At 43.2% G+C, this 27,828-nt stretch overlaps 1 protein-coding gene across 20 annotated transcripts in view; it reads left to right on the top strand.

Annotated features, from left to right (window-relative positions):
* The window catches only part of LOC106577504 (ankyrin-2), a 262,877-nt gene that overhangs the window by 207,686 nt on the left and 27,363 nt on the right, over positions 1-27,828 (top strand). For 5 of the 20 annotated variants that reach the window (XM_082965071.1, XM_082965072.1, XM_082965067.1 and 2 more), the window contains 24 exons: positions 246-344; positions 522-620; positions 1,261-1,359; positions 1,485-1,583; positions 1,700-1,772; positions 2,231-2,305; positions 4,239-4,380; positions 4,547-4,558; positions 4,815-4,902; positions 5,405-5,508; positions 7,828-7,863; positions 9,081-9,305; positions 10,040-10,138; positions 11,437-11,591; positions 11,890-12,101; positions 12,402-12,606; positions 17,595-17,920; positions 18,154-18,279; positions 18,409-18,531; positions 19,185-19,217; positions 19,582-19,603; positions 21,735-26,570; positions 27,312-27,389; positions 27,552-27,683. In XM_082965071.1, coding sequence (XP_082821197.1) covers positions 246-344; positions 522-620; positions 1,261-1,359; positions 1,485-1,583; positions 1,700-1,772; positions 2,231-2,305; positions 4,239-4,380; positions 4,547-4,558; positions 4,815-4,902; positions 5,405-5,508; positions 7,828-7,863; positions 9,081-9,305; positions 10,040-10,138; positions 11,437-11,591; positions 11,890-12,101; positions 12,402-12,606; positions 17,595-17,920; positions 18,154-18,279; positions 18,409-18,531; positions 19,185-19,217; positions 19,582-19,603; positions 21,735-26,570; positions 27,312-27,389; positions 27,552-27,683 — 7,498 coding nt within the window. The remainder of the gene's footprint in view (positions 1-245; positions 345-521; positions 621-1,260; positions 1,360-1,484; positions 1,584-1,699; positions 1,773-2,230; positions 2,306-4,238; positions 4,381-4,546; positions 4,559-4,814; positions 4,903-5,404; positions 5,509-7,827; positions 7,864-9,080; positions 9,306-10,039; positions 10,139-11,436; positions 11,592-11,889; positions 12,102-12,401; positions 12,607-17,594; positions 17,921-18,153; positions 18,280-18,408; positions 18,532-19,184; positions 19,218-19,581; positions 19,604-21,734; positions 26,571-27,311; positions 27,390-27,551; positions 27,684-27,828) is intronic. The other 15 variants (XM_082965073.1, XM_045701298.2, XM_014155582.3 and 12 more) reach the window with 13 other exon arrangements.

Genomic DNA, 27,828 nt, shown 5'->3' with positions numbered 1-27,828 from the left:
GGGTGCCAAGGACACGCACTCTGCATGAGAAGACCCCAAATACCCAGTCACATCTTTCCCCCCTGTCAACGCATTATTTCCTGTCCTGTAAAAGTCGCCTGTCACTCAAAAACTGCTCCCTTAATATTTAGGGGAAACCACATGACCTGCCCAGGAGAAACTACTGTCCATAGGTATACAGTAGGCTGATTTAATTCATGTAGAGGTGGAGAGTAACAAACATATTGTTGTTTGTGTTCCTTCAGAGTGGCCTCACCTCCCTCCATCTGGCTGCCCAGGAGGACAAGGTGGCTGTGGGTGAGATACTGGCTAAACATGGAGCCAACCTGGACCAGCAAACTAAGGTATGGTGTACATTCATTTCATTTGAGCATTGACTGACCATTGTACTGGAATACTGATAATATACAGTATGTCTCCATATTCTGAACCTCAGTACGCCAATGAATATCTGTTCCTCTTTTCATGATGTTAGTAGTAGATGTTTTGATACTAACTGTGATTTACCATTATCACTCCAGTTGGGCTACACTCCTCTGATCGTAGCGTGTCACTATGGCAATGCCAAGATGGTCAACTTCCTCTTACAGAACGGTGCTAGTGTCAATGCCAAAACCAAGGTAACACACCATGCACAAAACTAACACAGTACACTCTTAGAAAAAAGGGTTTCAAAAGGGTTCTTCGACTGTCCCAATAGGAGAACCCGTTTTGGTTTCAGGTAGAAACCTTTTGAGTTCCATGTAGAACCCTCTGTGGGGAAAAACTATTTTAGGTTCTAGATAGCACCTTTTTAAAAAAAAGATACTTCTGGATTTTGAGAATGAGGCCCTTTATACAGTATACTTCCAGAATCAGATGTCTATGTCTCTGTGTGCAGTTTGAAGGAAGTTGCTAACTAGCGCTAGTGCAATGACTGGAAGTCAATGGTAACTGCTAGCATGCTAGTAGATACCATAGACTTCCAGTCATTATGCTAACTCTAGTTAGCATTGGCTCGCGAAACTACCTCTAACTTCCTTCATACTGGATACAGATACATAAAAATGATATGCACCAGTTCATCTGACTGGGGAAGTAGATAAAGGACATCGTACCTAAATTCCCAAAGTTTCCCTTTAACTGTGTTATGAATGTTCAATAATGCATTATTTTCTTTGACAGAAAAGATAAAATGCTATCGTAAGGGTTCATACATCATTTCTAAAATGTTCAGGCCTGGCCAGACAGTCATTACTCTGTATGACTTTCTCTTCTCAGAATGGATACACTCCCCTCCACCAAGCAGCACAGCAAGGAAACACACACATCATCAATCTTCTGCTGCAGAACGGAGCTAAGCCCAACAACATCACTGTGGTGTGTGGACTAGCTTCTGAACATACACCCCCCCCCCCCCCCCCCACACACACACACACACACAAACGCATGCACATGCACACTGGCGCACACACACACACTAATGTCTTTCTCCCGTCCTCTAGAATGGTAACACGGCTCTGGCCATCGCCCGGCGACTTGGCTACATCTCGGTGGTGGACACACTCAAGGTTGTCACCGAGGAGATCATTACCTCGACAACCGTGAGTCACACAACTATCACACGACTATCTCACTCCACTATCCCTAAAATAAGACAATTCACACATGATTTCGCCTATCAAGTTGGAATGATCTTATTTCTGTTCATGTTGTTTAGACGGTGACAGAGAAACACAAGTTGAACGTCCCTGAGACTATGACTGAAGTCCTAGATGTCTCTGATGAGGAGGGTGAGTTTGACCACAACCATGTATAGAGACTGTCATTCTAAACCTCAGTCCATTTATGTTTGCCCTACAAGAGCTTCAGTTAACCCGACTTCATGTTCAAATCCTGCCCAAGTTTACTGTAGACACTGATCGACTAATTGGCTACCTCAGTAAGCCTTCCCCAAATCCTTCCCTGTTTTTCACATTGCCCAATCCTACACAAAACAAGGTGATATCTAGAACCTAAAAGGGTTCTTCGGCTGTCCCCATAGGAGAACCCTTTGAAGAATCCTTTTTGGTTCCAGGTAGAACCCTTTTGGGTTCCATGTAAAAAGCCTTTCCGCAGAGGGTTCTACCTGGAACCAAAAAGGGTTCTCCTATGGGGACAGCCGAAGAACCCTTTTGTAACCCTTTTTTTCCGGAGAGTCTAGTGTGTGTTGTGGAAGGCTAGTTTTCTCACTGTACTGTGTACTGTATAGGCCTACATACTGTACCCACAGTGCTGAAAGAGAGTGAGGATGATGTTCTGTCCGATGACTCCATGGATTTAGAAGGTACACTGTGTGAAGGTTGCCGTGGTGGTTACTATTGAAGAGGGTGTGACGGTTTGTTGTGGTCGTGGTAATTGGCATGGTGTGAGATTCCTCTGCGATGGTTGTGTAAAACGACCTGTCATGGATGAGTGGTTGAGAGGACATACTTGAACCTGCACTAAACTCACCTACTGATATGGTCTGGATTCAAACATAGTGTGGTGAAACCAAGCTTGTGATAGGCACATTTAGGCCCACTTCTCTAAGTGTGGAATACTGGTTCTCATTGCTGAAAGCATTAGTGCTGTCAACAAACCTTTATATTGACACTAGTGGTGGCTGTGCCCTCTTTAATGTCAATGTGAGAATGTTTTTGTTTTGTCACGCTTCTTAAATATCAGCTAAGGGGAAAAGGTGGATTTTAAAAGCATTTTAATAGCATATTCATATCCCCCCCACTTCGAGACATGTTCTGAGGACTTAAGAAATGTTGCCCTTGGACTAGAGAGTGCCATTAAACTTCAAGCGAAAAGACACCAATTAAAACGGCAAAAGCTTGCCTGTACAGAACTCAGGAAGATAGTTTCACCCTGAGTGTTGTCAGTTCAAAGCGGATTTCAAATCCCCACTCGGAAATGCAGTGCTGTATCTCCTATCACATGCCATGGCCGGGAAAGCCTGAATATGTAAGCTACTTTTGAAATGCTACTAAGGGCTAACTTAACTTAAGCCTCCTTGAAAACACATGCTGATGCTTTACTGATTAATTCTGTACGGTTGATATTTATTAGCATTAGTGGGAATACTTGTTAAAGGCAGTTAGTTCCACTCTTCCAGGCCCTCTGTCATGGCTCATAAAGTTTGTGCATTTAGGGCCAATCTGTGTTTATGTGAACAGTCACCTCATTGACGTGGCAATGCATTACGGATATGGAAGATTTTTCTTTTTCCTGGCTCTTCCGGTTGCGCAGTGAATTCACTTTACTTCTCGAAGGAAACTTGGATTCTAAGAGTGGAGTGGTTGGCAGTGATTTTGGTGGAAAAAGGACACACCCTGTCAATAGTTGTGTTTTAGAAGCTGTCAGAAGAGGATTGGGTTTGGTTTTGCAGACAGTGTGGCTGTTCTAACCGACATTTCTTGGTATTGGATGTGTTGTAAATAACATTGCTTTGTGAGTATTTCTTCTCAACCCGCATCTTATAGCTTGCTTTACTCTTACAGTTGTGGTGCTACTGTGCGTATTACTAATCGTTGTGATAATGTGATTATATTGTGCCTGTTTTTCTTTTCTTTTGTTTCTTTTGTTCCTAACTTTTCATTCTCCAGGCAGTGGTTATGCTATTGACACAGGAACATCTCTATCAGCCTACAGTATGTTTCTCACTTGTTCTGCCAGCACATCCTACAGTATGCTACCTGCTCACCTTATGCACTTTTCACACAATGGTGCCAACCCGAACTGTACTGTACTGGTTGAGATATATTTTTCACACTGTCCTTTCCAGTTGGGTTCCGCTAATTTTGGTGGGGTTGGTGGATGCGTAACCAGGCCAGCACAGTACAGCTCGATTCAGTTTGGTTCAGCGCTGTAGTGGGGAAAGGGTATTAGTGACTCTGCCCCCTGCTGCCCAGTAGTGGTAACAGCAGCAGTAGAGCTTTATGACGTGGTGGAGACCAGGCAGAGATGAGCTGTGTCTCCCAGCTCATCTGTAGTGCTTCAGTAACTGTAAGCGCTTATATCTGATGACGAAAGGAAAGACGGTGTCTGTATGTGTGTGTGACTGTGTGTGTGTGTGTGTCACTAAGCCTCACGCTGACACACACACCCTAGGTAAGGGCTGGCCCCTGCGTGTATGTATGCTTGCTAACTGTAGTCACATCACAATGTCCCCTTCCCCCGACAATACCCGTATTCTCTTCCATGTGTCTCACCCGCATCCCTCTCTCCTCCAGGTGACGACACGATGACAGGGGACGGAGGGGAGTACTTGAGGGCAGAGGACCTGAGGGAACTGGGAGATGACTCCTTGCCTGGACAGTACATGGATGGGATGAACTACCTGCGCTTCAGTCTGGAGGGGGGGCGCTCTGACAGGTAGAGTATATACACCGGATGAAGGAGAAGGGTGTGTGTGTGTGTGTGTGTGTGTGTGTGTGTGAGAGTATATGATCTAATTAGTGGTGAATGCACGAGTGTTTGTGAAGTTTCTGATGAATTTCAACTAATTTCTCTTCCTCCTGACCATGCTTACTGTACCTAGTCGATTGCAAAGGTATGTGATATAAATTCTATTTTCTCTCTTTGATTGAGTTAGTCCACATCCGTTGCAGAACTACTGTAGTAGTTTTGAAGCAGTTTTTTTGTAGTACTACTCCGACTATCGCCTTCCATTGTTCCTTGATTTTACAGTAGTTCACTTGTGCCCATGTCTCATGGATATATTTGTGCCATATTGGGTGGTGAACACTGTTTTAGCTGTGTGTGATGTTTCCATGGCTACCTGCGTCACATTTTCCTCCTCTCCTCAGTTTGGACAGGTCCTACACTCCCAGTCACCACGGTTACTACTCTCCAAAACACGAAAGCATGATAGAGGAGATGCTCACCAGCCACAACGTAAGTAAAGAGTCAAACCTCTCACATCCACTACTGTAAAGGGATGAACCAGGCCTTGAGACTTAATCATCTATTGCAACGGAAACATACTGTGCATGCTATGCATTGCTCAAAGCAGTTGCTCTGCTCAATACAGAAAATATATTACTTTGATTCATAGGGTCGTAATGTCTTGACATTGAATAACTCCTGTATTGGAATGTAGAGAGTGCTCTTAGAAATGTACTTTATTTGACTGTAGATCATTCAAAGGGCAAGTTTGAGTTTAGATGAACGTTGCTGTCTATCTAGAGACGGGTACTGTAAAGTAGCGCAAGCTAACGTGTTATGGTGCAATGCATGTTACTGTTGTAAATTGCAATGTGACAATGTTATTGTGTCTGTCCCTACTCAAATAAACGTTAAATAAAAAGTAAAATAAAGTTGAAGTGCAATGTCTGTGTGTGTAACTGACTGTTGGCTGTGGCATGTCCTTAACAAGTGGCTCTTTGTTGGTTGCCAGGTGTCGTCTCTTGCCAGGGAAAAGGAAAAGGACTCGTATCGTCTGAGCTGGGGCACAGAAAATCTGGACAATGTGGCACTGTCCTCCAGCCCCATCCACTCTGGGTAGGTACAGCGGGCACAGCGAGTACACAGAAGGGTTGGGCTTTAACTATCAAAACATAAAAATAAAAAAACTCATTTTGGTACAAAAGCTGCAACAGTTATCTGGTCTAACCCATCCTGAATACAGGTTTCCCTTGAGCCTAATGCATTCAGCCCTGTTCAACGGGCACTAGAGCAATGGTGGGTCCAGGCAACTCGTTTATTATTTATTTATTTATGTTCTGAGAACAGAATCACGATCTTTTGTAATCCTACTCCAAGGCCCATCTGTTAAGCGGCTTTGGGGGATAACACTATGAAGAGCAGTAATGAATAATGTTAGCAGTCATTATAGACATATTAGTCTAATGCATTGTGATATGAAGATCCCCCTGTCATCCTCCGGTTAGCTCTCTCTGCCATGCTAATTGGTAACAATGACGGAAGATAATCCCTCTTAGTGATAATGACACAAGACCTGAATCAGTAATGTAAGGCTACTGAGAGTGTCTCGAAGTACTGGTTTAGGACAAGCAGTACGACAAACATTTTTGAACATTGATCATTGTCCAAAGACACTGAGGATTCTGGTCCACAGGCATGGGGAGTATGGTTTATTTTCTTCTCTTTCAGCCCTAGAGATGTTTTCTTTTATATCCCTATCTATCTTTCTGTCTACGGTGCGTTCGGAAAGTACTCAGACCCCTTTGACTTTTTCCACATTTTGTTACGTTACAGCCTTATTCTAAAATGGATTAGCAATAAATAAAAAGTCCTCATCAATCTACACACAATGCCCCATAATGACAAAGCGAGAACAGTATTTTAGCATTTTTGCAAATGTATAAAAGATTAAAAAGACAAATACTTTATTTACATAGTATTCAGACCCTTTGCTATGAGACTTGAAATTGAGTTCAGGTGCATCCTGTTTCCTTTTATCATCCTTGATGTTTCTACAACTTGATTGGAGTCCACCTGTGATAAATTCTATTGATTGGACATGATTTGGAAAGGCACATACCTGTCTATATCAGGTCCCACAGTTGACAGTGCATGTCAGAGCAAAAACCAAGCTATGAGGTCGAAGGAATTGTCCGTCGAGCTCTGAGACAGGATTGTGTCGAGGCACAAATCTGGGGAAAGCTATCAAAAAATGTCTGCAGCATTGAAGGTCCCCAAGAGCACTGTGGCCTCCATCATTCTTAAATGGAAGAAGTTTGGAACCACCAAGACTCTTCCGAGAGCTGTCCTCCCGGCCAAACTGAGCAATCGGGGGAGAAGGGTCTTGGTCAGGGAGGTGACCAAATACCCGATGGTCACTCTGACAGAGCTCTAGAGTTCCTCTATGGAGATGGGTGAACCTTCCAGAAGGACAACCATCTCTGCAGCACTGCACCAAGCATGCCTTTATGGTAGAATGGCCAGACGGAAGCCACTCCTCAGTAAAAGGCACATGACAGCCTGCTTGGAGTTTGCCAAAAGGCACCTAAAGGACTCTCAGACCATGAGAAACAAGATTCTCTGGTCTGATGAAACTAAGGTTGAACTATTTGGCCTCAATGCCAAGCGTCACATCTGGAGGAAACCTGGCACCATCCCTACGGTGAAGCATGGTGGTGGCAGCATCATGCTGTGGGGATGTTTTTCAGCGGCAGGGACTGGGAGACTAGTCAGGAGAGGGAAAGATGAACGGAGCAGAGTACAGAGAGAACCTTGATAAAAACCTGCTCCAGAGCCCTTAGTACCTCAGACTGGGCTCGAAGGTTCTCCTTCCAACAGGACAACGATCCTAAGCACACAGCCAAGACAACACAGGAGTGGCTTTGGCGCAAGTCTCTGTATGTCCTTGAGTGGCGCAGCCAGAGCCTGGACTTGAACCCGATCAAACATCTCTGGAGAGACCTGAAAATAGCTGTGCAGCGACGCTCCCCATCCAACCTGACAGAGCTTGAGAGGATCTGCAGAGAAGAATGGGAGAAACTCCCCAAATACAGGTGTGCCAAGCTTGTAGCATCATACCCAAGAAGACTCGAGGCTGTAATCGCTGCCAAAGGTGCTTCAACAAAGTAATGAGTAAAGGGTCTGAATACTTATGTAAATGTGATATTTCACTTCTTTTATTTTTTATAAATGTGTCATTATGGGGTATTGTGTGTAGATTGATGAGGGAAAAAATGATTTAATCAATTTTAGAATAAGGCTGTAACGTAACAAAATGTAGAAAAAGTCAAGGGGTCTGAATACTTTCCGAATACACTGTATATTTCTTTATTTCGATCCAGCTCGCACTCTCTCTCTCTCTTTCTCTGTCTCATGGGGTCTCTGTTCTGTTTTCAGCCATTCCTCTCCGTGCCATGATCATGGCGACAGCAGGTGATCTACTGCACCTTGGTTTCCTCCTCTTCATCCTCCTCTTCACAATCCTCCTCCTTTCTTTCACAGTGTGCTCTCCTTCTAGAGAGATGTGTTTGTTTCTGTTGTTGTTTGACAAATGCCTGTCTTGCGAGTGCAGCACTACTAACAGATGTTTCCCATGTTCCACTATTCCCCCGTTTTAGCTTTTGATCACTTGGACATTTGTCAACGTTTATATACATTTTTACACAGGCCTCTTTGTAAGGGACATAATTTGCTCCTAGTGCTGCATCAAAGAGTCACACACATTGCCTCATCATCATTGGTCAGCCATTGTGTCCATCTTGGTTGAATCCTGTTGACTCATGGTGGCCATTTTGTTTGTTGTTTAATTGTGTTTGGTCGATTCACAGCTGCAAGGTCTAGGGCTCTATTCATTCAGATCTGCTTCAGCCGACACCCGTATAGCAGTTGTTTTGGTGGTGTCAGAGCTTGAGGTGGTACTGCGTTAGAGCTGTCAAGTCCACAAGCGGCTCCTGGCATTATAGCCTACCTGAAGTGGACATTGCCGTTGGCTGCACAGAGTTGCATTAAGAGAAATCCCATGCAGCCTTGTTAACAAGTTTGAACGCTGGAATGTGAGATGTAATCTTCACTTCAATTAGGCCGATACAATCCTCATTATTAAGTTTAATGATTTTCAATTTGAGTGTCATTATTTTTACATAGCCTATATTTTCTCATTCTGGAATTCTAACGCGAGTGGGATGGGTGTTGCTTCGTGACACTGCTAAAACATCAGCTATGCGGGTGAATCCAGGCTCCTTGTGTTTTTGTGTTTGATATAACCAATCTCCATGTTTGCCGTTGTACCGTATTGTTCAGTCTGTGTGTTGGAGTGTTATTGTAATGGTTTGTTTGCTTTACCATAACATACTGGTGTCACCGGTGAAGCGCAGTATGTGGTGTCACACCCATTCCCCTCTCACTCACAGTCTGGTGTTTGTGCATGTAGGTATGCAGTGAAACTGTAATTCTTATGTTTGTGTGTTTTAACATGGATTCATATTTGTCTGTATATTTTCACCCCCCAAAAATCGTATTTTGCTGAAAGTTATGTAAGTTATCTGTGTAAAGGGAAATACAAAGATATACTGTATTTGTCACAATGCTTAAAAATATATTTCTCTTAATTTTGTAAACATCACATCTGCCCCCGCCCATTCCCTTAACAGCTTCCTGGTTAGCTTCATGGTGGACGCCAGGGGCGGAGCCATGCGGGGTTGCCGCCACAACGGCCTGCGCATCATTATCCCGCCGCGGAAGTGCAGCGCGCCCACGCGGGTGACCTGCCGGCTGGTGAAGAGACACCGCCTGGCCACCATGCCCCCCATGGTGGAAGGAGAGGGCCTGGCCAGCAGGCTGATCGAGGTGGGGCCCGTCGGAGCCCAGTTCCTCGGGTAAGAAAATATGGGATGGAGGGAGGGGGTAAAAGTGTGAAAGAGAGAGGAAGTTGTATAGAGGGGCATGATGTCAGAGAGGGAGAATGAAAGAGAGCGAGGAGATGTCAGAGATTATGATGTATGTTGTGAGAGTCCAAGACTCAAGAGTGAGTGAGGTGAGAACGCTACGAGGGAAAAGGAAAAGAGACAGTGTGCGTCAAAGGACACTATAGTTCTACTGTATGAATGAAAACCTGAGAATGTTGCTGCCCTCTTCCTTTTCTCAGATTAATTTCACCCTGCCTCTGCCTTACTAAAACGGTCTATGCTCTTTGCTTCTTCCCAGTGGCAGGGGCCTTGCTTGTTTTCTTTTTAAACAGCATTCTAGCTCTAACTCAACCATTTTTTAGGAAACTAACTGTTTCTATAAGACACATGGAAACAAAAAACTCTGCAAGGAAACAGAAAACTGCAAAAGAACATTGCTCCATGATTGATTTGATATGTAGGTTACCACTAAGAGAGGCTGTCTACCGATAATATATTACTGCCCCCTGATGGTGAAGTTCATAATAACTTCCACTTTGAAAGCTCTGTGTATTTAAAGCCCTATGTATTTACCATGATGTCCTGATGACGGCCTCCACTCCACTCAGCCAAAAGTCTTTCACAAACTCCAACTAGTCACCCATTATTCTGACTACTTCCGCTCTCTCTCCCCCACTGCTGCTAACGGACGGTTGGTCTCACAGTAAACTGCACCTTCCCACTGCCCCACCCCCTCTTAACGAGGGTGAGAGCCTCGTTAGCCGCATCCTGCAGCTCGGGCCTCCCGGGACAAAATTCCTTGGGTAGGGGACAACAAAACATATGAAACAATCCATGGACGCTACTGGTTCCATTTTATAGCCTCCTCCTTTTATGTTTTGACTCTCTGTGATATGTTGTGTCTGTGACCTCACCTGTATGCTATGTGTGATAGTGTCGTGCTGGGCCATGTTTCCCAAAAGGTAATCGTTAGGAGCATTGTTAACCTTCGTAGGAGCGTCGTTAAAATCCCAGAGCTGTTTCGCAAAACCAGCGTTATTAACGTTTGCACTTGAAAACGCTCGTAATCTAACGCCTGACTCAAACCACTCTTAGAACAGCTAAGTGTGTCTTTAGAATCACATGGTTTATCCGTCTCCCTGACCGCCGAAAACTTCAGAAAAGTTACAAAAAGTTGACAAATGTTTTTGCAATTGATACAAACAAGTTACGTATAAAAAGATGCTTCAAATGAAAACAGATGACTTCCTTAAAATATAAATATGTTTAATCAATTGAGTTCTATTTTGCTACTTGTAGGCTGCTGTCTGTAATTTGTCTCAATGTATTTCGTGATGTGTAGTCTAACATGTGCGCAATGGTGTGCGAAATTGGTGATTTAGTGCATTTTTATTGGATAAAGCATTTTCAATAAGCTGCCTCAATATTTGCAGCCGTAGGTGGTAATATCTCTCTAGTAGCTGATCCGTCATCAGTTTTGTGAAATAATGATAATGTTACGGTAACATTTAAATGGAGAAAGCTGATCCGAGAGCAGCGCCTCCTTTCTTTCGATCCCATCAGTACCGACACATGCTCCAACGACGCACTTAGCGACCATGGTGTTTTGGGATGCGCATGTTACATCTTCGGGCCGTTGTAGGAAAGATGCATCGTTAAAACACTTGTAAGCTTTAAGTTCCATCGCTATCGGTAAACCGGGCCCAGGTGTCTTGCCCCACTTGTGCTCTCTGTCGTAGCATCCCAGACACTACATTGTATGTTTGTTTTGTTCCCCAGTTACTTTTCGGCTCCTTACCTTGTGGTTGGCTTTCTATGTTTAGTGCTGTCTGTCTGCCTGTTCAACCTCATGGTTTTATTGGTTCATTTGATATCTTGGTGGATGTTTAGCATGACTGTCCCATAAGCATTTGTAGTTGACACACTGTACTGTGCTCATCAGGTGAGTTGTTAGAAATGTGGTTGCTTACACACACCCTTTACACACACACCCACGCATATACTGTACACACACATACATATATATTGTACACACACATACCCCCCTCCCCATCTCCACCCACACACACACACTCACCGTACTCCCTGTCCCTGGTCGCAGGCCTGTAGTCGTGGAGATCCCTCACTTCGCTGCCCTGAGGGGGAAGGAGAGGGAGCTGGTGATCATGAGGAGTGAGACAGGAGAGAGCTGGAAGGAGCACCACTGTGAACACACCGAGGAGGAGCTCAACCAGATCCTCAACGGCATGGACGAGGGTGAGTGTGATGTCGTCAACACGAGTCAACACTTAGTGATCATCGTCATTAGAGGCCATTGCCAAGAGTCCCTGCTCAAATACTCTGGAGAAGCATTGCCTCCTGCCTCCCTTTCTTGGAGTATTCACTGATCTAAAATGGCTGGATAGGTGAAAGCGAGGATTACACCAACCCAGTCATGTGAGCAGTGATTACTCCAAGGGGGAGGAAGGAAGAAATCATTGTCAAAGTATTTCAGCAGAGCCATAATCTGAATCAATGTCAAATTAACCACCATTCCTTCTGTCCTCCTCTCCAGAGCTGGACCCTCCAGAGGAGCTGGAGAAGAAGCGTATCTGCCGCATTATCACCAGGGACTTCCCCCAGTACTTTGCGGTGGTGTCCCGGGTCAAACAGGACAGTAACCTGATTGGTCCAGAGGGGGGCATCCTCAGCAGCACGGTGGTGCCTACGGTCCAGGCGGTCTTCCCAGAGGGAGCCCTCACCAAGAGGATCAAAGTGGGACTACAGGTCATTTACTTCAAATATTCTCTTCATTGAGTGTCTGTAAAATGTTCTCGACTTATTTTCCCAATTAATGGGGGCCTATGGCATGAGCGGCAGTCAGAGTTATAATCAAAAAGAATGGCACGTTTCTTGATTCTGAGGCAGAGCTTTAATGGAGCGAAAGTTAAATACGTTGAGTATTTTTATGATTACGACACTGTCATCATGTTTTATCAACGTCATAATCCATATTTTAACGCCAAAGCCGATCCAAGGTATCTCTAATGTCAGTCTACTTCTAAAGCCATTACCTGTCATCCCCAGGCTCAGCCAATGAACGCGGACGTGGTGAAGAAGCTCCTGGGGAACAAGGCTACGTTCAGCCCCATCGTGACCCTGGAGCCCCGGAGGAGGAAGTTCCATAAACCCATAACCATGACCATCCCCACCCCCAAGAGTAACACTGACCCAGTGGTCAACGGCTTCGGAGGGGACCAGCCCACCCTGCGCCTGCTCTGTAGTATCACAGGTTAGAGAGAAGGGTGGATTGAACGCACACACACATATACACAGATATATACAGAACCAATCAAATGTTTGGACACAGCTACTCATTCAAGGGTTTGTATTTATTTTGTACTATTTTCTACACTGTAGAATAATAGTGAAGACATCAAAACTATGAAATAACACGTATGGAATCATGTAGCAACCAAAAAAGTGTTCAACAAATCAAAATATATTTTAGATTTTAGATTCTTCAAAGTAGCCACCCTTTGCCTTGATGATTGCATTGCACACTCTTGGTATTTTCTCAACCAGCTCCACCTGGAATGCTTTTCCAACAGTCTTGAAGGAGTTTCCACATATGCTTAGCATTTGTTGGCCACTTTACCTTCACTCTGCAGTCCAACTCATCCCAAACCATCTCAATTGCGTTGAGGTCGGGTGATTGTGGTGGCCAGGTCATCTGATGCAGCACTCCATCACTCTCCTTCTTGGTCAAATAGCTCTTACACAGCCTGGAGGTGTGTTGGGTCATTGTCCTGTTGAAAAACAAATGATAGTTCCACTAAGCGCAAACCAGATGGGATGGCGTATCGCTGCAGAATGCTGTGGTAGCCATGCTGGTTAAGTGTGCCTTGAATTCTAGATAAATCACAGAGAGTCACCAGAAATGCACCATCACACCTCCTCCTCCATGCTTCACGATGGGAACCACACATGCGGAATTCATCCGTTCACCTACTCTGCGTCTCACAAAGACAAGGTGGTTGGAACCAAAAATCTCAAATTTGGACTCATCAGACCAAAGGACAGATTTCCACAGGTCTAATGTCCTTTGCTCGTGTTTCTTGGCCCAAGCAAGTCTCTTCTTCTTATTGGTGTCCTTTAGTAGTGGTTTCTTTGCAGCAATTTCACTATGAAGGCCTGATTCACACAGTCTCCTCTGAATAGTTGATGTTGAGATGTGTCTGTTACTTGAACTCTGTGAAGCATTTATTTGGAATGCAATTTCTGAGGCTGGTAACTCTAATGAACTTATCCTCTGCAGCAGAAGTAACTCTGGGTCTTCATTTCCTGTGGCGGTCCTCATAAGAGACAGTTTCATCACAGCACTTGATGGTATTTGCGGCTGCACTTTAAGAAACGTTCAAAGTTCTAGAAATGTTCCGTATTGACTGACCTTCATGTCTTAATGTAAGGATGGACTGTCGTTTCTCTTTGCTAATTTGAGCTGTTCTTGCCATAATATGGACTTAGTCTTTTACCAAATAGGGCTATCTTCTGTATACCACCCCTAACTTGTCACAACACAACTGATTGGCTCATATGCATTAAGAAATAAATAAATTCCACAAATTAACTTTTAACAAGGCACATCTGTTAATTGAAATGCATTCCAGGTGACTACCTCATAAAGCTGGTTGAGAGAATGCCAAGAGTGTGCAAAAGCTGTCTTCAAGGCAAATGGTGGCTACTTTGAAGAATCTCAAATATAAAATATACTTTTTTGGTTACTACATGATTCCATATGTGTTATTTCAAAGTTTTGATGTATTCACTATTATTCTACAATGTAGAAAATAGTAAAAATAAAGAAAAACCCTTGAATAAGTAGTCGTGTCCAAACTTTTGACTGGTACTGTACATACAGTGGTTCCTCCTTTAAAAGTTGTGAGCTTACGCCACAGGACTTAGAAGTAATTTGTGGTTTAGTACGGTACCCTGCGTTGCGTCACCACTTCATTGCTCCAGACCAGCGCAAGGGGGAGTTAGAGCACTGATTATGCTTTTGGGTCCTACTGTGTCTCTAAGTGACAATGAATGGGCGACATAAACCTAAATAGAAACTGATAATTGTGCACGACTTCAGTATTACTTACTAAAACTGTTGTTACACCAAGGTTTTTATTATTTTCTTTTGTTAGGATTATTTTGCTCTTACTGTAGTACTGTAGCCCCACTCCCGACATGGTCATGTTGTACAGTGTCTGAGTGGTACAACAGTCTAAGACACTGCATAGCAGTACAAGCTGTGTTGCTACAGATGCTGGTTCAATACCTGTGCTGTCCTCGACTGGGAGACCCATGAGATGACTGTAGCTTTTTGGTTTCTCTCCCTCTGAAAACAGAAAATAATTCTAAATAACAAACTGGCTTTATTGATAAATTAGTAACAATGTCTCACCCCACGTTCAAGAATGGCCTTTTTCTCGCTCATTTTACGTTATTTGAAGACAAAATCATCACCAAAATATTTATGGTGCGTTTCACTAATAATGGCGCTGACTAGGTAAACGTTCCCTCTGTTCTGTTCTTAGTGCCAGTCTGCAAGTTCAAACTAAAACAATGTAACTAATAATGGCATCTTTATGCTTTCATTAATAAAATAATTATAAAAATGCAGATGTTGATTTAGTTATGGATCCATAACGAAGTACTATGGGAATAAATATCAGTGAATTACAGAAATATTGGAACAAAGTTGTCTAATGAAGGCAAACAAATTGTTGCCATGAGGTGGCTTCTGGTTTTAATTTAGAATCCTCTAATCCTCTATATGTAATTATTGGCAGAGTCACGTCATATTTTTCAATATACTATAGGCCTACCGTAGGTGATGCGAGTCTCACTAGTGTTCAGTAATGTGCTGTTAAAAGTGGTGTAGGTCTTATTTATTTAAAGAGCATATTGAAGTTAGAAGCAATAGGATTTGAAGCAATAGCCTACAACTATTTTAGCACTGTTTCACACTGCTCTGAGACAAGTATGGGGACTGGTCTTGATAAATCAATGAGATTTTTATTTTCACTTAATCTCCGTTTGGGTATTGGTTAGACTAGAATAAAAAAAATTAGGGTGCAGAAATGTTATGCTCTTAGTGTAACCTTTATTTAACTAGGCCAGTCAGTTAAGAACAAATTCTTATTTACAAGGACAGCCTTCTCCTTTCTCCCTGCCGGGGAATTGAACCCCAGTCTCACGCATGCCCTGCCCACACGACATGGGGATTCTTCAGCTAAATAGCCCAGTACTGTACTCCCGACCGTCACATTGTACAGTGGCAAATTTTCCGTTCCATCCTAACGGAAACCCAGAGGGTTTTTTGTTTTTCTTGGAATAGAAAAACTATAATATTAATCTATATAATTAAGCAAGTACCAATCAAAAGTTTGGACATACCTACTCATTCCAGGATTGTTCTTTATTTTTACTATTTTCTACATTGTAGAATAATAGTGAAGACATCACAACCATGAAATAGCACATATGGAATCAGTTAAGAACAAATTCTTATTTACAAGGACAGCCTACTCCTTCCTCCCAGTCGGGGAATTGAACCCCAGTCTCCCGCTTGCCCGTCACTGAGAAAGTCTGGACATGGCCTGCTCTCCCTTATGTAAGGAATTAGGCACTTTCCCATGTTTACTACAGTATGTATTGTAGGCTATGTTTACTTGTCAGACTGCACAGTAGCCTAATAAACAAATGCAAGTGGCTTATATCTTCAAAATGTTTTAAATGCTTTATTATCCAAATGTAAAAGCATATACTGTACAGTACTGTATTTCTTTGTCAGCATCTTTATGCTTTCGTTAATAAAATAATTCTAAAAATCCTCTTTCAAAATGCAGATGTTGATTTAGTTATGGATCGATAACGAATTACTACGGGAATAAATATCACTGATTTACAGAAATATTGGAACAAAGTTGTCTAATGAAGGCAAACAAATTGTTGCTTACTGGAAAATACTCTTTCAAACACACATGGTCACGTTGTACAGCGTCATTATGGCTATTAGAAGGGCTATATTTTGGCCTTTATTAATATTTTTTTGGCCTTTATTCAGATTACAATCGCTCACTGTATAAAACAAAATTATCAAAAAATATCGATATATATATATATATATATATATATATAGCTGTGGACGTCTATTTCAACACCGTTTCGCGCTGCTCTGAGACAAACATGGAGAAACGAAAATGTTCAATTATATTCCATGATATTCTTAAGATATATGTGTTGACTGAATATAAGGAAGTGATGTCTGCTAAATAATCAAGTTAGGTTTCTCCAGAAATAAGTAATTCTAAATAACAAACTGGCTTTATTTACAAATTTGTGAGAATGTCTCACCCCATGTTCAAGAATTGCCTTTTTCTCAATCACTCTAGGTTAAATGAAAATGAAATCTCCAAAATATCAATACTTTTTAAACAAAGCGATTATTATTAATTCATTAATTTAGAATGATATAAAAGCCCCTTAGATATTCTCACAGATCAGGTTTGCCCTAACAAAAAATGCCCCTTAGATATTAATTTAGAATCCTCCAATCCTCTAAATGTAATTATTTGCGGAAAGTCACGTCATTGAAAGAAATATTTTTAGACATACTGTAGGCCTACCTTAGGCAAAAGGAGTATTGGTTACACTACAGTTAGGGTGTGGAAATGTTATGCCCCTTAGATATTAATTTAGAATCTTCCAATCCTCTTATGCTGTAGCCTACTCCCGACCGTCACTTGTACAGCGCAATATTATCCATTCCATCCTAACGGAAACCCTGAGGGTTTCGTTTTTTGTTTTTCTTGAAATAGAAACACCATAATATTAATCAAATTAATTAAGCCAAATTTCTTTAAATCAATCCCATGTACTATGTTATTACAAGAAATGTTTTAAATTCTCTAGTAATGCCAATATGGGAGACTATCAAATGATTCTCAAAGTTGCCCTCTGGTGGTCAAACTAGTACTAACTTGCATTAACGTAAAAAATGACTGTCAATTAAATAACGTGCCATAGAATGCTGCAGCAGCCCGCAAGGTATGCTGCAGTATGACACAACTTTTAAAGGAGGAACCACTGTACACACATACATACATACATACAAACTGTACACACACACTGACACACTCACACACACACACTGCAGGGACACACACAAACCATGATGTCTGTAGCTAACCTTCTAACATTTTTCAATTGTATTCTTCTTCAAAGGTGGAACGACGCCAGCCCAATGGGAGGACATTACAGGAACCACGCCCCTAACGTTCATCAACGACTGTGTCTCCTTCACGACCAACGTGTCGGCCAGGTTCTGGCTGATAGACTGTCGGCAGGTGCAGGAGTCAGTCAGCTTCTCCACTTCGGTCTACAGGGAGATCATCTGTGTTCCCTACATGGCCAAGTTCGTCATCTTCGCCAAGACCCACGACCCCATTGAAGCGCGGCTCCGCTGCTTCTGTATGACTGACGACAAGATGGACAAGACCCTGGAGCAACAGGAGAACTTCACAGAGGTGGCCAGGAGCAGAGACGTAGAGGTGGGTGTCATGGTAGAGGTGTGGTCAAGGGCTAGGAGGGATGTACCTTTAAGCTCTTATCTTTCTGTGGTATTCCCTTCTAAAAATATTGTATTCTCCAGTGAAAGGTGTAGTAAACTGCCAGTAAAGTGTGAAGGCTTAGTAAATCACACCGTAGATTACTAACAGGGATGGGTTTGGTATGTTTCTATCCTCAGCTAATATAAATGTGTCTGATGTGTGCTTCTCTTCAGGTCCTGGAGGGCAAACCCATCTATGCAGACTGCTTTGGCAATCTGGTCCCTCTCACCAAGAGTGGCCAGCACCATCTCTTCAGCTTCTTTGCCTTCAAAGAGAACAGGCTGGCACTCTTCATCAAGGTGAGTATTACTGGGCCATCATTCATACACTCTTCCATATCATATACTTTATTACAAACTAGTCATGCATCGTAAACTGTATGTTAATTGATTGACTGACTGACGACAATGATGTCGATGATTCCACAGATCCGAGACAACACTCAGGATCCATGTGGCCGTCTGTCCTTTATGAAAGAACCCAGGTCTTATAGAAGTCTGGCCCACAACGCCATATGCAACCTGAACATCACACTACCATCCTACTCAAAGGTAAGAACACGGTAACATTACCTCCACCTAAACACACAGCCTAGGATACACCTAGGACTTGGAATTGTTCCTGATCATGTGACCTTACCAGGAAAAATCTGGGTCCTGTATAGCACACCAGCAGTTACCATTGCATGCCTAAGTGTTCGTCATTGCTGACTTAAGTTAAATAGATTGATTGACTTGTGTATTCAATAATAACTGAGTATTCAAGTCCTTAACTACCATTTCCCACAGGTACATTAATACCTTCTTAACAGTGTGTTGCTTGCATACTAACATGCAAAATCTGCACTCGTGACATGCTCATAGCATGCTATCTTCCTTCAAATTTTAATTGGGGTTTGTATTCTCAAAATCATTTGTACACCTTTTAACTGTGACTGATTTATTTTAAGCAACAAGCATTACTATATGTGAGTGCTGGTAGCTGTCTTAAAGTATAACATGAATCCCTTCTCCTTTGAGAGGTCTTTCAAGTTTACTCTGACCCCGACACCCTTCCCAAAACAACATTGATTGGCCACAAACCTTCAAGTCTGTCGCTATGGTAACATTGCTTTGCCCGTTCTCTTTTTTCCTCCCCCTCCTCTACCTTTCTCTACTTGTCTATCTGTCTCTTTCTGCTTCTTGCTGCTTCTTGCACCCCAAAGGAATCTGATTCAGACCAAGAGGCTGAGGAAGAGGTAATATTGTGCCCCTCTTCTTCCCCACTAACTGTTTAGTTGTTCATGGTTTTTGGGGTTTTTTTCAGGCCAGAAACATGTCGCTAGACGTTCACTATTTTGTCTGTCATTTAGCTCTATGTTAGGTATTAGAAAGGAATGCAACGCATACTCCATGTTACTGCTCATAAGCGTGCTTGTCACTTGTAGCAGTGTCTTTTAGATACTAGTCTTATTCATCGGGATAGTAGTTCTATGTCCAGTTACTTATTTTCTTCCTGTAGCAAAGGTAGCAAATGTGTACATAATATTGCCTACATTTTTTCTTACACGGTGATGGAAATGGTATTAAAAGTGAGTGCAATTTTTGTATTCCTCTTTACAGATCGGCAGGAAGCTCGAGAAATGTAAGTCATTTACTCTTTTTTTTTACAACACTTTTAACTGCTTTTTTCTAAACTATACTAAAACCTTCTAAACTCTTGCTATTTAACTTTTAACTGTTATAATATGGCTGCATTACTCAACCAGTTGAATATGACATTGCTTTGATAATTGTGTTATAACCATACCATAGATTTAGACAATCCCAATGATGTTATGCTAGTTGACTATTGTAGAGAGCAATACAGAATGATAACCAGAGCCTAATGCGTAAACATTGTGCTTCATATCACCCTTGTTAGCTAAGCTGTAACACAAGCGCTTCTTTTTCAAAGCCCTTTAACTTCTACATGTTTGTCTTTGTCACAAAAACAAAACAACACAAATGTCACTCCGCCCCACCAAGGCAAGGTTACGCCAACAACTTCATCAGGCGTAAACTTGTTCAATTTCTCAATTGACACATCGCTGCACCAGTGTCTTCATGTTGACTTTCTCCTCTGCCGGTTTCAATTTGGGACACATGGAGAGAGAGTTCAAACAGAGATACTACGCACATGAATCAAACTCTCATTCATACTGTGGTGATGTTTATGTGACAACAGAATAGTACCCCCCCCCCCCCCAAGTTACTGTAGTACCTGAATGGCAAAGCAAACTGTAGTCTAGCTTTCTACCCCTCCCGATCCCCTCGTTCATACCCTGTCCATGTAGTGTTTTATATTTTGCCTCTAATTCATGAATGCATTTATCATTAATCATAGTCAAGTGCCTCAGCATAGCTGGCTGGATATCTACATATGTTTGGCACTGTATACAATATATAGAATATGGAAAATATGCACATACCTTCAAAACATACATGTACATAAACTGATGTTATGTATGTTATTTGTTCAATTTGGCTTCATTACATTGGACAATGTATGTGTGATGTATGTGGCAATTTGCATACACATGTAATATGGAATAATGCTTTTGCTGCACCTTTAACAGTTGTAGGCTATGAGAAAATAGTAGACTACATTTCACCACACTATTGAATGGGAATACCTAAATTAACCTCTCTTGATAAAGACAAAATGCAGACATGCTAGTGGTACATTTTAGTTCTTTATTACCTAAACCACTTTACATTTGCCCCATTCACTTTTCACAAAAGGCTGCATGTCAACTTTCCCCTTTGCTTTGCATGGAAATAACTTGGCTTACATGAGTGTGTATGTGTGTGTTCCTGTGTCTGGGTGTGTGTCAAGTGTGAGAGTTCTTTTGACTCTTTGTTTTGCTTTAACATTGATCTTTGAATTCCTTTTCACTCACTATTTGAATTTTATTTAACACATTGTTGCTACTCTTAATATGATTTACATTTTTCTCTTCAGTTATGTTTCAAAAAGTGTATTTAGCTAGACCAAAGTTAGTATAAGGAAGGGATACAGTCCTCTAAAAAGACCACATGCCCTTCCCTTAAATCAATTATGCTTTTCCTGTTAATTTCCTTAAATTAGTTTACCAGTTTGATGCTGGTTCAGAACCCTTTATTTTACATAGCAGTAGAGGAACAAAATGGTTTGTTCTGTTCAATAGCAAAGAGCACACCAAACCATCGCCCAACTGTTTGCTATCACTGGCTTTCTTCTCTGAGGAAAAAATAGCATTTTCAGTTGTTTTTTAAATAATTGTTTTATTTTTCTCTGTAAACAATCTTGAGATGTCTGTCTACCTATATGTTGTTATCCCTTTGTTTGTGTCCCTATTTCCTTATCCTTTGTTGATTTGTTGGTGTCTGTTCTTGCTCATCGTTTGTTTGATACTATACTTATTTTAGATGTGTTCTCGCTTTTGTGCTGTGAGCGTGGGTGTGCTGACTATGTGTATAAGCAAGTTATTTCCTGCTCATTCCCTTCTCATCTTTATGATTTAGTTGGCTTTTTGTTTTGCTGCAGTATTTCCCTCCAAAGAAACCCAGTCGATCCAAACCCCCTTTCTTTGATGCCTTCTGTAGTTGCCGCTGTGGCCCCACTTTACCCTGTGAACCCTGACAGTTTGTACTGTTCCTGTTCCTGTCCTGACCACATTCTCCAATGTCTGTCTCCTTTTCATTTCAATTTATTATTTTTTTGCTCCTTAATTGTCCTTTTGCCAAAATGGAAGATGATGAAGACACTACGTCGACGGAGACTACGGTCCGGAAGAGAGATTTGATCCGAGATTCTACGGCTCTGGCCAGTCCGGACCTCCTCTCTGATGTGTCTGAGATGAAACAAGACCTGATAAAAATGACCGCCATCCTAACCACGGATTCTACAGACAAATCCAGTTCCATGGAAGGGAGCGGTCTGGAAAAAGGGGCTGATGAGGTTCAGGGCGAGCCGTTTGAAATCATGGAGAAGGTCAAAGAGGATTTGGAGAAAGTGGGCAAGATACTTAGGAGCGGAACATATGAGGGTGAGGTGGCAAAGGAGGTGGCAAGAGCAGCCAGAATGAAAGAAGAGTGGGTCCTCCTCTCAGACTGTGAGATAGAAGAGGCCAAACATATGGCTGCCTTAGAACCCCAGGAACCAATACTACGTGAAGTCAGAGTCAACAGAGGGATTCCCAGACCTAAAGCAATCAAAGATGTGTCTGGGATGGTCAAACACCTGAGTGGTGAACTCAAAGAATATCTCCTGGATGTACCTGAGGGCACCAGTACAACAGCCCAGGAGAAAGAGGTCCAAGAGAAATTCACAGAGGTAGTTCTGCGCAAAGGCGCAAAAATAACTATGACAACAACAAAAACAACAACAACAACTACAACAACAAAGAAAGACATCAAAACTCCTGCTTTTGACCTACAGAAGCCAGTCAGGAGGAAAGGAAAGGACCAGCAACAGGTGGAAGAATCTACCGATGGGGATGTTCACCTTAGCGCACCCAAACACCCTCAAGCAGTGTCACCTGTGTCCCCAGTAGTAGAGGAGACCCCCATTGGATCCATAAAAGACAAAGTCAAAGCCCTTCAGCAGAAAGTGGAGGCTGAGCAAAAGGGCCAAAAGCCAACTAGCACCAAACCTTCAAATGTTGCTGTGGAGAGCAAAATACCACAAAAGGCAAAAGAAACATTCCCAAAACAGAGCCCCGCAAAACAGGGCACCGCTAAACAGGGTCCACTTAAGTCCCCCAAAACTGAGTCTGAGAAGCTGGAGGAGACCATGTCAGTAAGGGAGCTCATGCGATCCTTCCAAAAGGGGCAGGACCCCTCAAAGAGAAAGTCTGGACTTTTCGAGCTCAAAACCATCTCTTCAGAACATGAAACAACAGAATCAGAATCACAGCCCACTCAGTCCAAATCCACCATCAAAGCCACGTCAACCTGTTACGAACGGGAAGTGTCACTGGATGCCATACCTGGCAAGCACCACAGAGAGAGAGACAAGCAAATTAACCGACCCCGAAAGCACTCCAAAGAGTTTGGTGCTGAAATCAAGGCAGAGCTTGAGGACAATCCAGAGTACCAACAGTTTAGGCAGATCTCTGTAGAGGGTGGTCCTGCTGCCCAGTCAGACTTAACTGAAACCATAGAGTTTCCGAATTCTGCCCTCGATGATAGCTCTGATAGTTTAAAACATGAGGGCGTGGCAGACTCTCCCAGTGCCAGCCTGGGTGATTTTAGTCCTCCTCACCTGAGCTCCGAGGATAGCCTCAAACACCAGGGCTTTGCAACTCCTGGAACAAGCCCTGACAGTCTCTCTCTCTCTCCCAAAAACGCTGACCAGTCCACTAAAAACTCAACAGCTGTTACTATAGCTGTCGAAGATGACAAGAAAAGTAAGGATAAGTCTGGAGACTCCGGTGTGGGGACCATTGATGACCAGCCATCAAATGAAATAACCCTCCCTGTCTCTTCCAGCAAGGCTGCAGACGACCACATCACAAGTGAGTCCATATCTTTTCAGAGGGTCGAGTCTAAGTCCTCTAAACCGAGAAAGCTTACAAAGAGAGTTTCTGAGACTTTAGAGAGCTTCCTAAGTGATGAGGAGAGCCCTGATGAAAAGCTAGCCTCAGCCTTATCTGCAACCATTGCTTCTAGTGCCTCTACCGAGCGTCAAGGAAGTTTAGAACTGCCTTTAAGACAGCAAGACTCGGACGCCCTCAGTCCCTTAGCTGACGACTCTTTGACCATAAGCCACAGAGACTCTCTAGACGAAGGTAGTCCCCTCATGGAAGACAACTCTTCCCATAGGACCCCAGACTCTATCGAGCCCAGCCCAACCAAGGAATCCCCTTGCCGTGACTCCTTAGAGAGCAGCCCGGTAGAGCAAAAAAACGTCCCTCCCGCTCAGCCCAGTGGGCCCTCTAGCCACCCAGAGCCCTCCAAAGCTACAGACTACCCCCCAGACGTGTTGCGTAGTAGGCTACTCAGGGACCAGGAGGCTAGTGCCAATGATGATGACAGTATCGAGCAGACATTGTCTCAGATGGAAAGCTCAGGTAAGAGTCCTCTCTCCCCCGACACCCCTAGTTCTGAAGAGGTAAGTTATGAGGTAAACCCTAAAACCCCCGACCACATGTTCCTATCTGTGGTGTCCACACCAGCTGTCATAAACGAAGACTCAGAGGAAGATGATGATGAGTCAGAAGCACAGAGGAAATTCACTCCAGAGGAGGAGATGTTTAAAATGGCAGCCAAAATAAAAACCTTTGAGGAAATGGACCAGGACGCCAGAACCAAAGAGAACTCTCGAAAATATATCAGTGCCTCAGCAGATGACGAAGCAGGGGACGATAGCTTCAAAACAGTTGAACTAGAGTCCACAAATGAGACTGAGCTCACTGGGGCCAAAGAGACCTCAGAGTTAGCTCTTTCTGTTGAATCCCTTATTAAAGTACAACCTCCCTCTCCTTTTCCAGCAGGTGTGCATGAAGGAGTCCAGCACACAAAGGCCAAGAGTGTAGCTACAACAGCAGCAGTGGAGGGAACTCAATCTGTCTCAGAGCAACATGTCTCACAATCAGTTCCTTCACACAAAGACACGGATGACAAAGACAGTTTAGCTCAAATCGCTACCATGTCTTCGAGCTCTGTAGGGGCTGCAAACATAACCGATGAGCAGAAGGAGGAAAGCTTGAGGAACTCAAGGGGAAGCAAGGAGGATGATGGGGGAGAGAAAGAGGCGGATGCAGGCAGTCTGCAGACATCTGTTGTAAAGGCTCCCTGCCAGGTAGAGAGTAATATAACTGATGAAGTGAAAGGAGATTACAGGGGGCACCCAGGAGCCCCTGAGGCAGAAACGTCCTCGACCATCATTATCGGACAAGCAAGGGAAACGTTCAAACCTGAGATCTGTATCTATGACGACACAGAGGAAGACGATGAGGAAGAGGAACCTCCCAGAACCAAGTCGAAGGGCATGACCGCCAGCGAGGAAGCAGACCCCTGGAGCGCCATGCGTGAGGACGACGATGCTTTCGCGGCCCGTGTCAAAGAGGAAGAGCAGAAGATCCTGGGTCTGATGGTGGACCGGCATTCCCAGGGGGAAACCCCAGACACCACCCCAGGAAGGAGCCCCACAGAGGAGAGCACACCAACCAGTGAGCCCAATCCTTTCCTCTTCCAAGAGGGGAAGCTCTTCGAGATGACCCGGAGTGGAGCTATTGACATGACCAAACGGACCTATGAGGACGAGGGCTTTGCCTTCTTCCAGATAGGAGAGCAGCCTCTAGAGGAGGTGCTGTCTGAACAGGTCAGAGAAGAGCCAGGAGATAGAGGAGCCCCATTAGAAAGTGAAGTGGGTCTCAACCTGACTCTAGAAAAAAAAGTGGAGGAAGATGAGAAACAATCAAAAGATGCTCCAGAGGACGATCAGACAGGTAGCGGGGCTATAGCAGCCTCCCCTTCTAAATCAGACGCCTCTAAATCTAGAATCCCTAGAATGGGTCTTTCCGCCTCAGCTAAGACCACTAAGAAAGACAAAGACTCAGTATCCCCAGTATCTCCTGAGGCTTTAGAAGTTAAACCAGATACAATTGTAGAGGAGACCCCCCTAGAGGTAGAAAATAGTTATTTAGACCCAATGATAGCTAATGTTGAGACAGCAGTAACAACTGTCACTCGATCGGTGTACCCTGAACAGGACCAAGAGTCCTCTGACTCCTCTCCCGAGGAGCAGCATTCGGTTATAGAACTCCCCAAAACCATGGAAAAGACCAAAACCCCAACTTCTAGTGAAAAAGTGAAAAATATCCCAAATAAAACCCCAGCTATGGCTCCAGCCAAGGCTGGCCCCCAAAGTCGAGCTACAATGTATTCCTCCTCTACATCCCCCTATTCAGCTATTCCTCAAAAAGAGAACCCCTCTACAGAGTCAAAATCAAGAATACCTGTCAAAGGCAAGGCTAGCCCTGTCAAGCCTGAGTCATCAGTTAAACATACTGAGTCTTCCCGGGACACAAAGCTAAAGTTCCCAGTAAAAAAGGACTTGAGGAGAAAGTCTGAGACAGATGCATGTCTCTCTGCAGTTCCCAAAACCAAGACTTCGTCTTCCAAAGCCAAGAGCTTCTGTGAGGGAGACAAGACATCTGCTAAAAAGGGCCAGGTTCGTCCCATGAGCGCTGATTACTCCACCAAGCCTAAGTCATGCTTCGGCTTCAAATCCAGGCTGCCAGTTAGAGGAAAGCTTGGTCAGCCATCCCACACTTCCACCCCCGCGAAAAAGAAAAGCGAGCCACGCAAAAAGTCCATAGAGTTTGTTAATGAGATTAGTGACGAAGCGGCAAAGCTGGTTGAGGGATTGGCTCAGGTCGAGAAAGACAAAGAGCATGAGGTTGCCACCGCTGCCATCTCGGATGACGAGAGCAGTGGCATAGACCCCTCCGTCATAGAGAGAGAGACTTTTCCCGAAATGCACTTCCCTACTTCTGGAGATGTCTATCCCATTAGACCGCTGTGGGACGACCCTGTAGACACGCAGATGCAACGAATTCCCAACGATACAATCAGAAGACAAGGTACCCCCCCTCTTCACTGGGCTCATTTTCTCTATATTGTTACTCTCGCTAGCACGCTAGCCGTAAAAGGTGCCGCTTCTCTGTGTCTTGTAGCTAAAGCTCTTTGTAGGTTAACACTCTTTGTGGTTGCTTCTGTGGTGTTTAAGTGGTGTCTTGTGTTTGTATTTGTCTCTTTTCCTTCTATGTGTTCTAAAAATCTCAAGATTGACTTAAAGTCAGGGACTCAATTCTGGAATTTAGAGTCAGTTTTAGCTTGAAAATGTGTCGTAGGTCATAGTCAGGTTTAGTATCAAATGTGTTTGATGAACCCAGTTAGGCTGTAGGAGAAAAGCTTAATTATATTCAATGAGAGATTACATTTTTCCAGAGCTGTTACAATTGGCTGAACTACTACGATCTACTTTCCATACAGTATATTTCCGTTATTGTTTTTTTCTTCTTCTTCTTCCCAAAATTATAATAATTTTTTATGGTATTGCTGCACTATAAACTAACAGCATACTGCAATAAGAAGCTATACACCAAACACATCTGTTTCAGTTACTGTTAATTATCGACACATACCTCCAAATAGCTAACATTATAGCACTACATGGTACAAGAAAGCCAGTGAAGAGTCTTTTTACTCATGTGCTCGGTTGAATATAGCGTTTTCTTCCTGATGTGAATGTGACTTTGCCTGGCCATCCTTGCGCGGCCTGTCCACTCACGGCTCTCCTGCTGTTGTGGTGGCATTTACAGTAGATCCCCAGGATGAAGCTGAGAGGAAAGAGGAACGATTGGAAATAATAGCCGACCACCTGGGCTTCAGTTGGACGGGTGAGTGGAACCCCAGGCATGGTGGCTTTCCTAGAGTGTCAGAGACAATAAAGGCTGGAGATAATGTTGATTTAAACACTTTCCAGTGGTTCTTGAACAATGTTAACATTAACATTACATAGTTAACAGTGAAAAGTGTATTTGTTTTGGTGGGTTTTCTAGAGCTGGCTCGAGAGCTGGAGTTCAGCGAGGAAAGGATCAATCTAATAAGGATTGAGAACCCCAACTCGCTACAGGACCAAAGCCATGCCCTGCTGAAGCTCTGGACTGACAGGGATGGCAAACATGCCACAGGTATGCTGATATATCACTCCTTATTGTATTCAGAATATTTATCGACATTTAGTCTATTCTGAGTATTTATTATTGATAATTTTCATATTTTCAGAGTGGCTTATTTACTGTTATAATCTTTTTTTATTCTGTTATTATTTCTTTC

The sequence above is a fragment of the Salmo salar genome, chromosome 18, assembly GCF_965601325.2.
Source record: "Salmo salar chromosome 18, fSalSal1, whole genome shotgun sequence".
Taxonomy (NCBI): Eukaryota; Metazoa; Chordata; class Actinopteri; order Salmoniformes; family Salmonidae; genus Salmo; species Salmo salar.
This window is presented reverse-complemented; position numbering and strand designations above follow the sequence as displayed.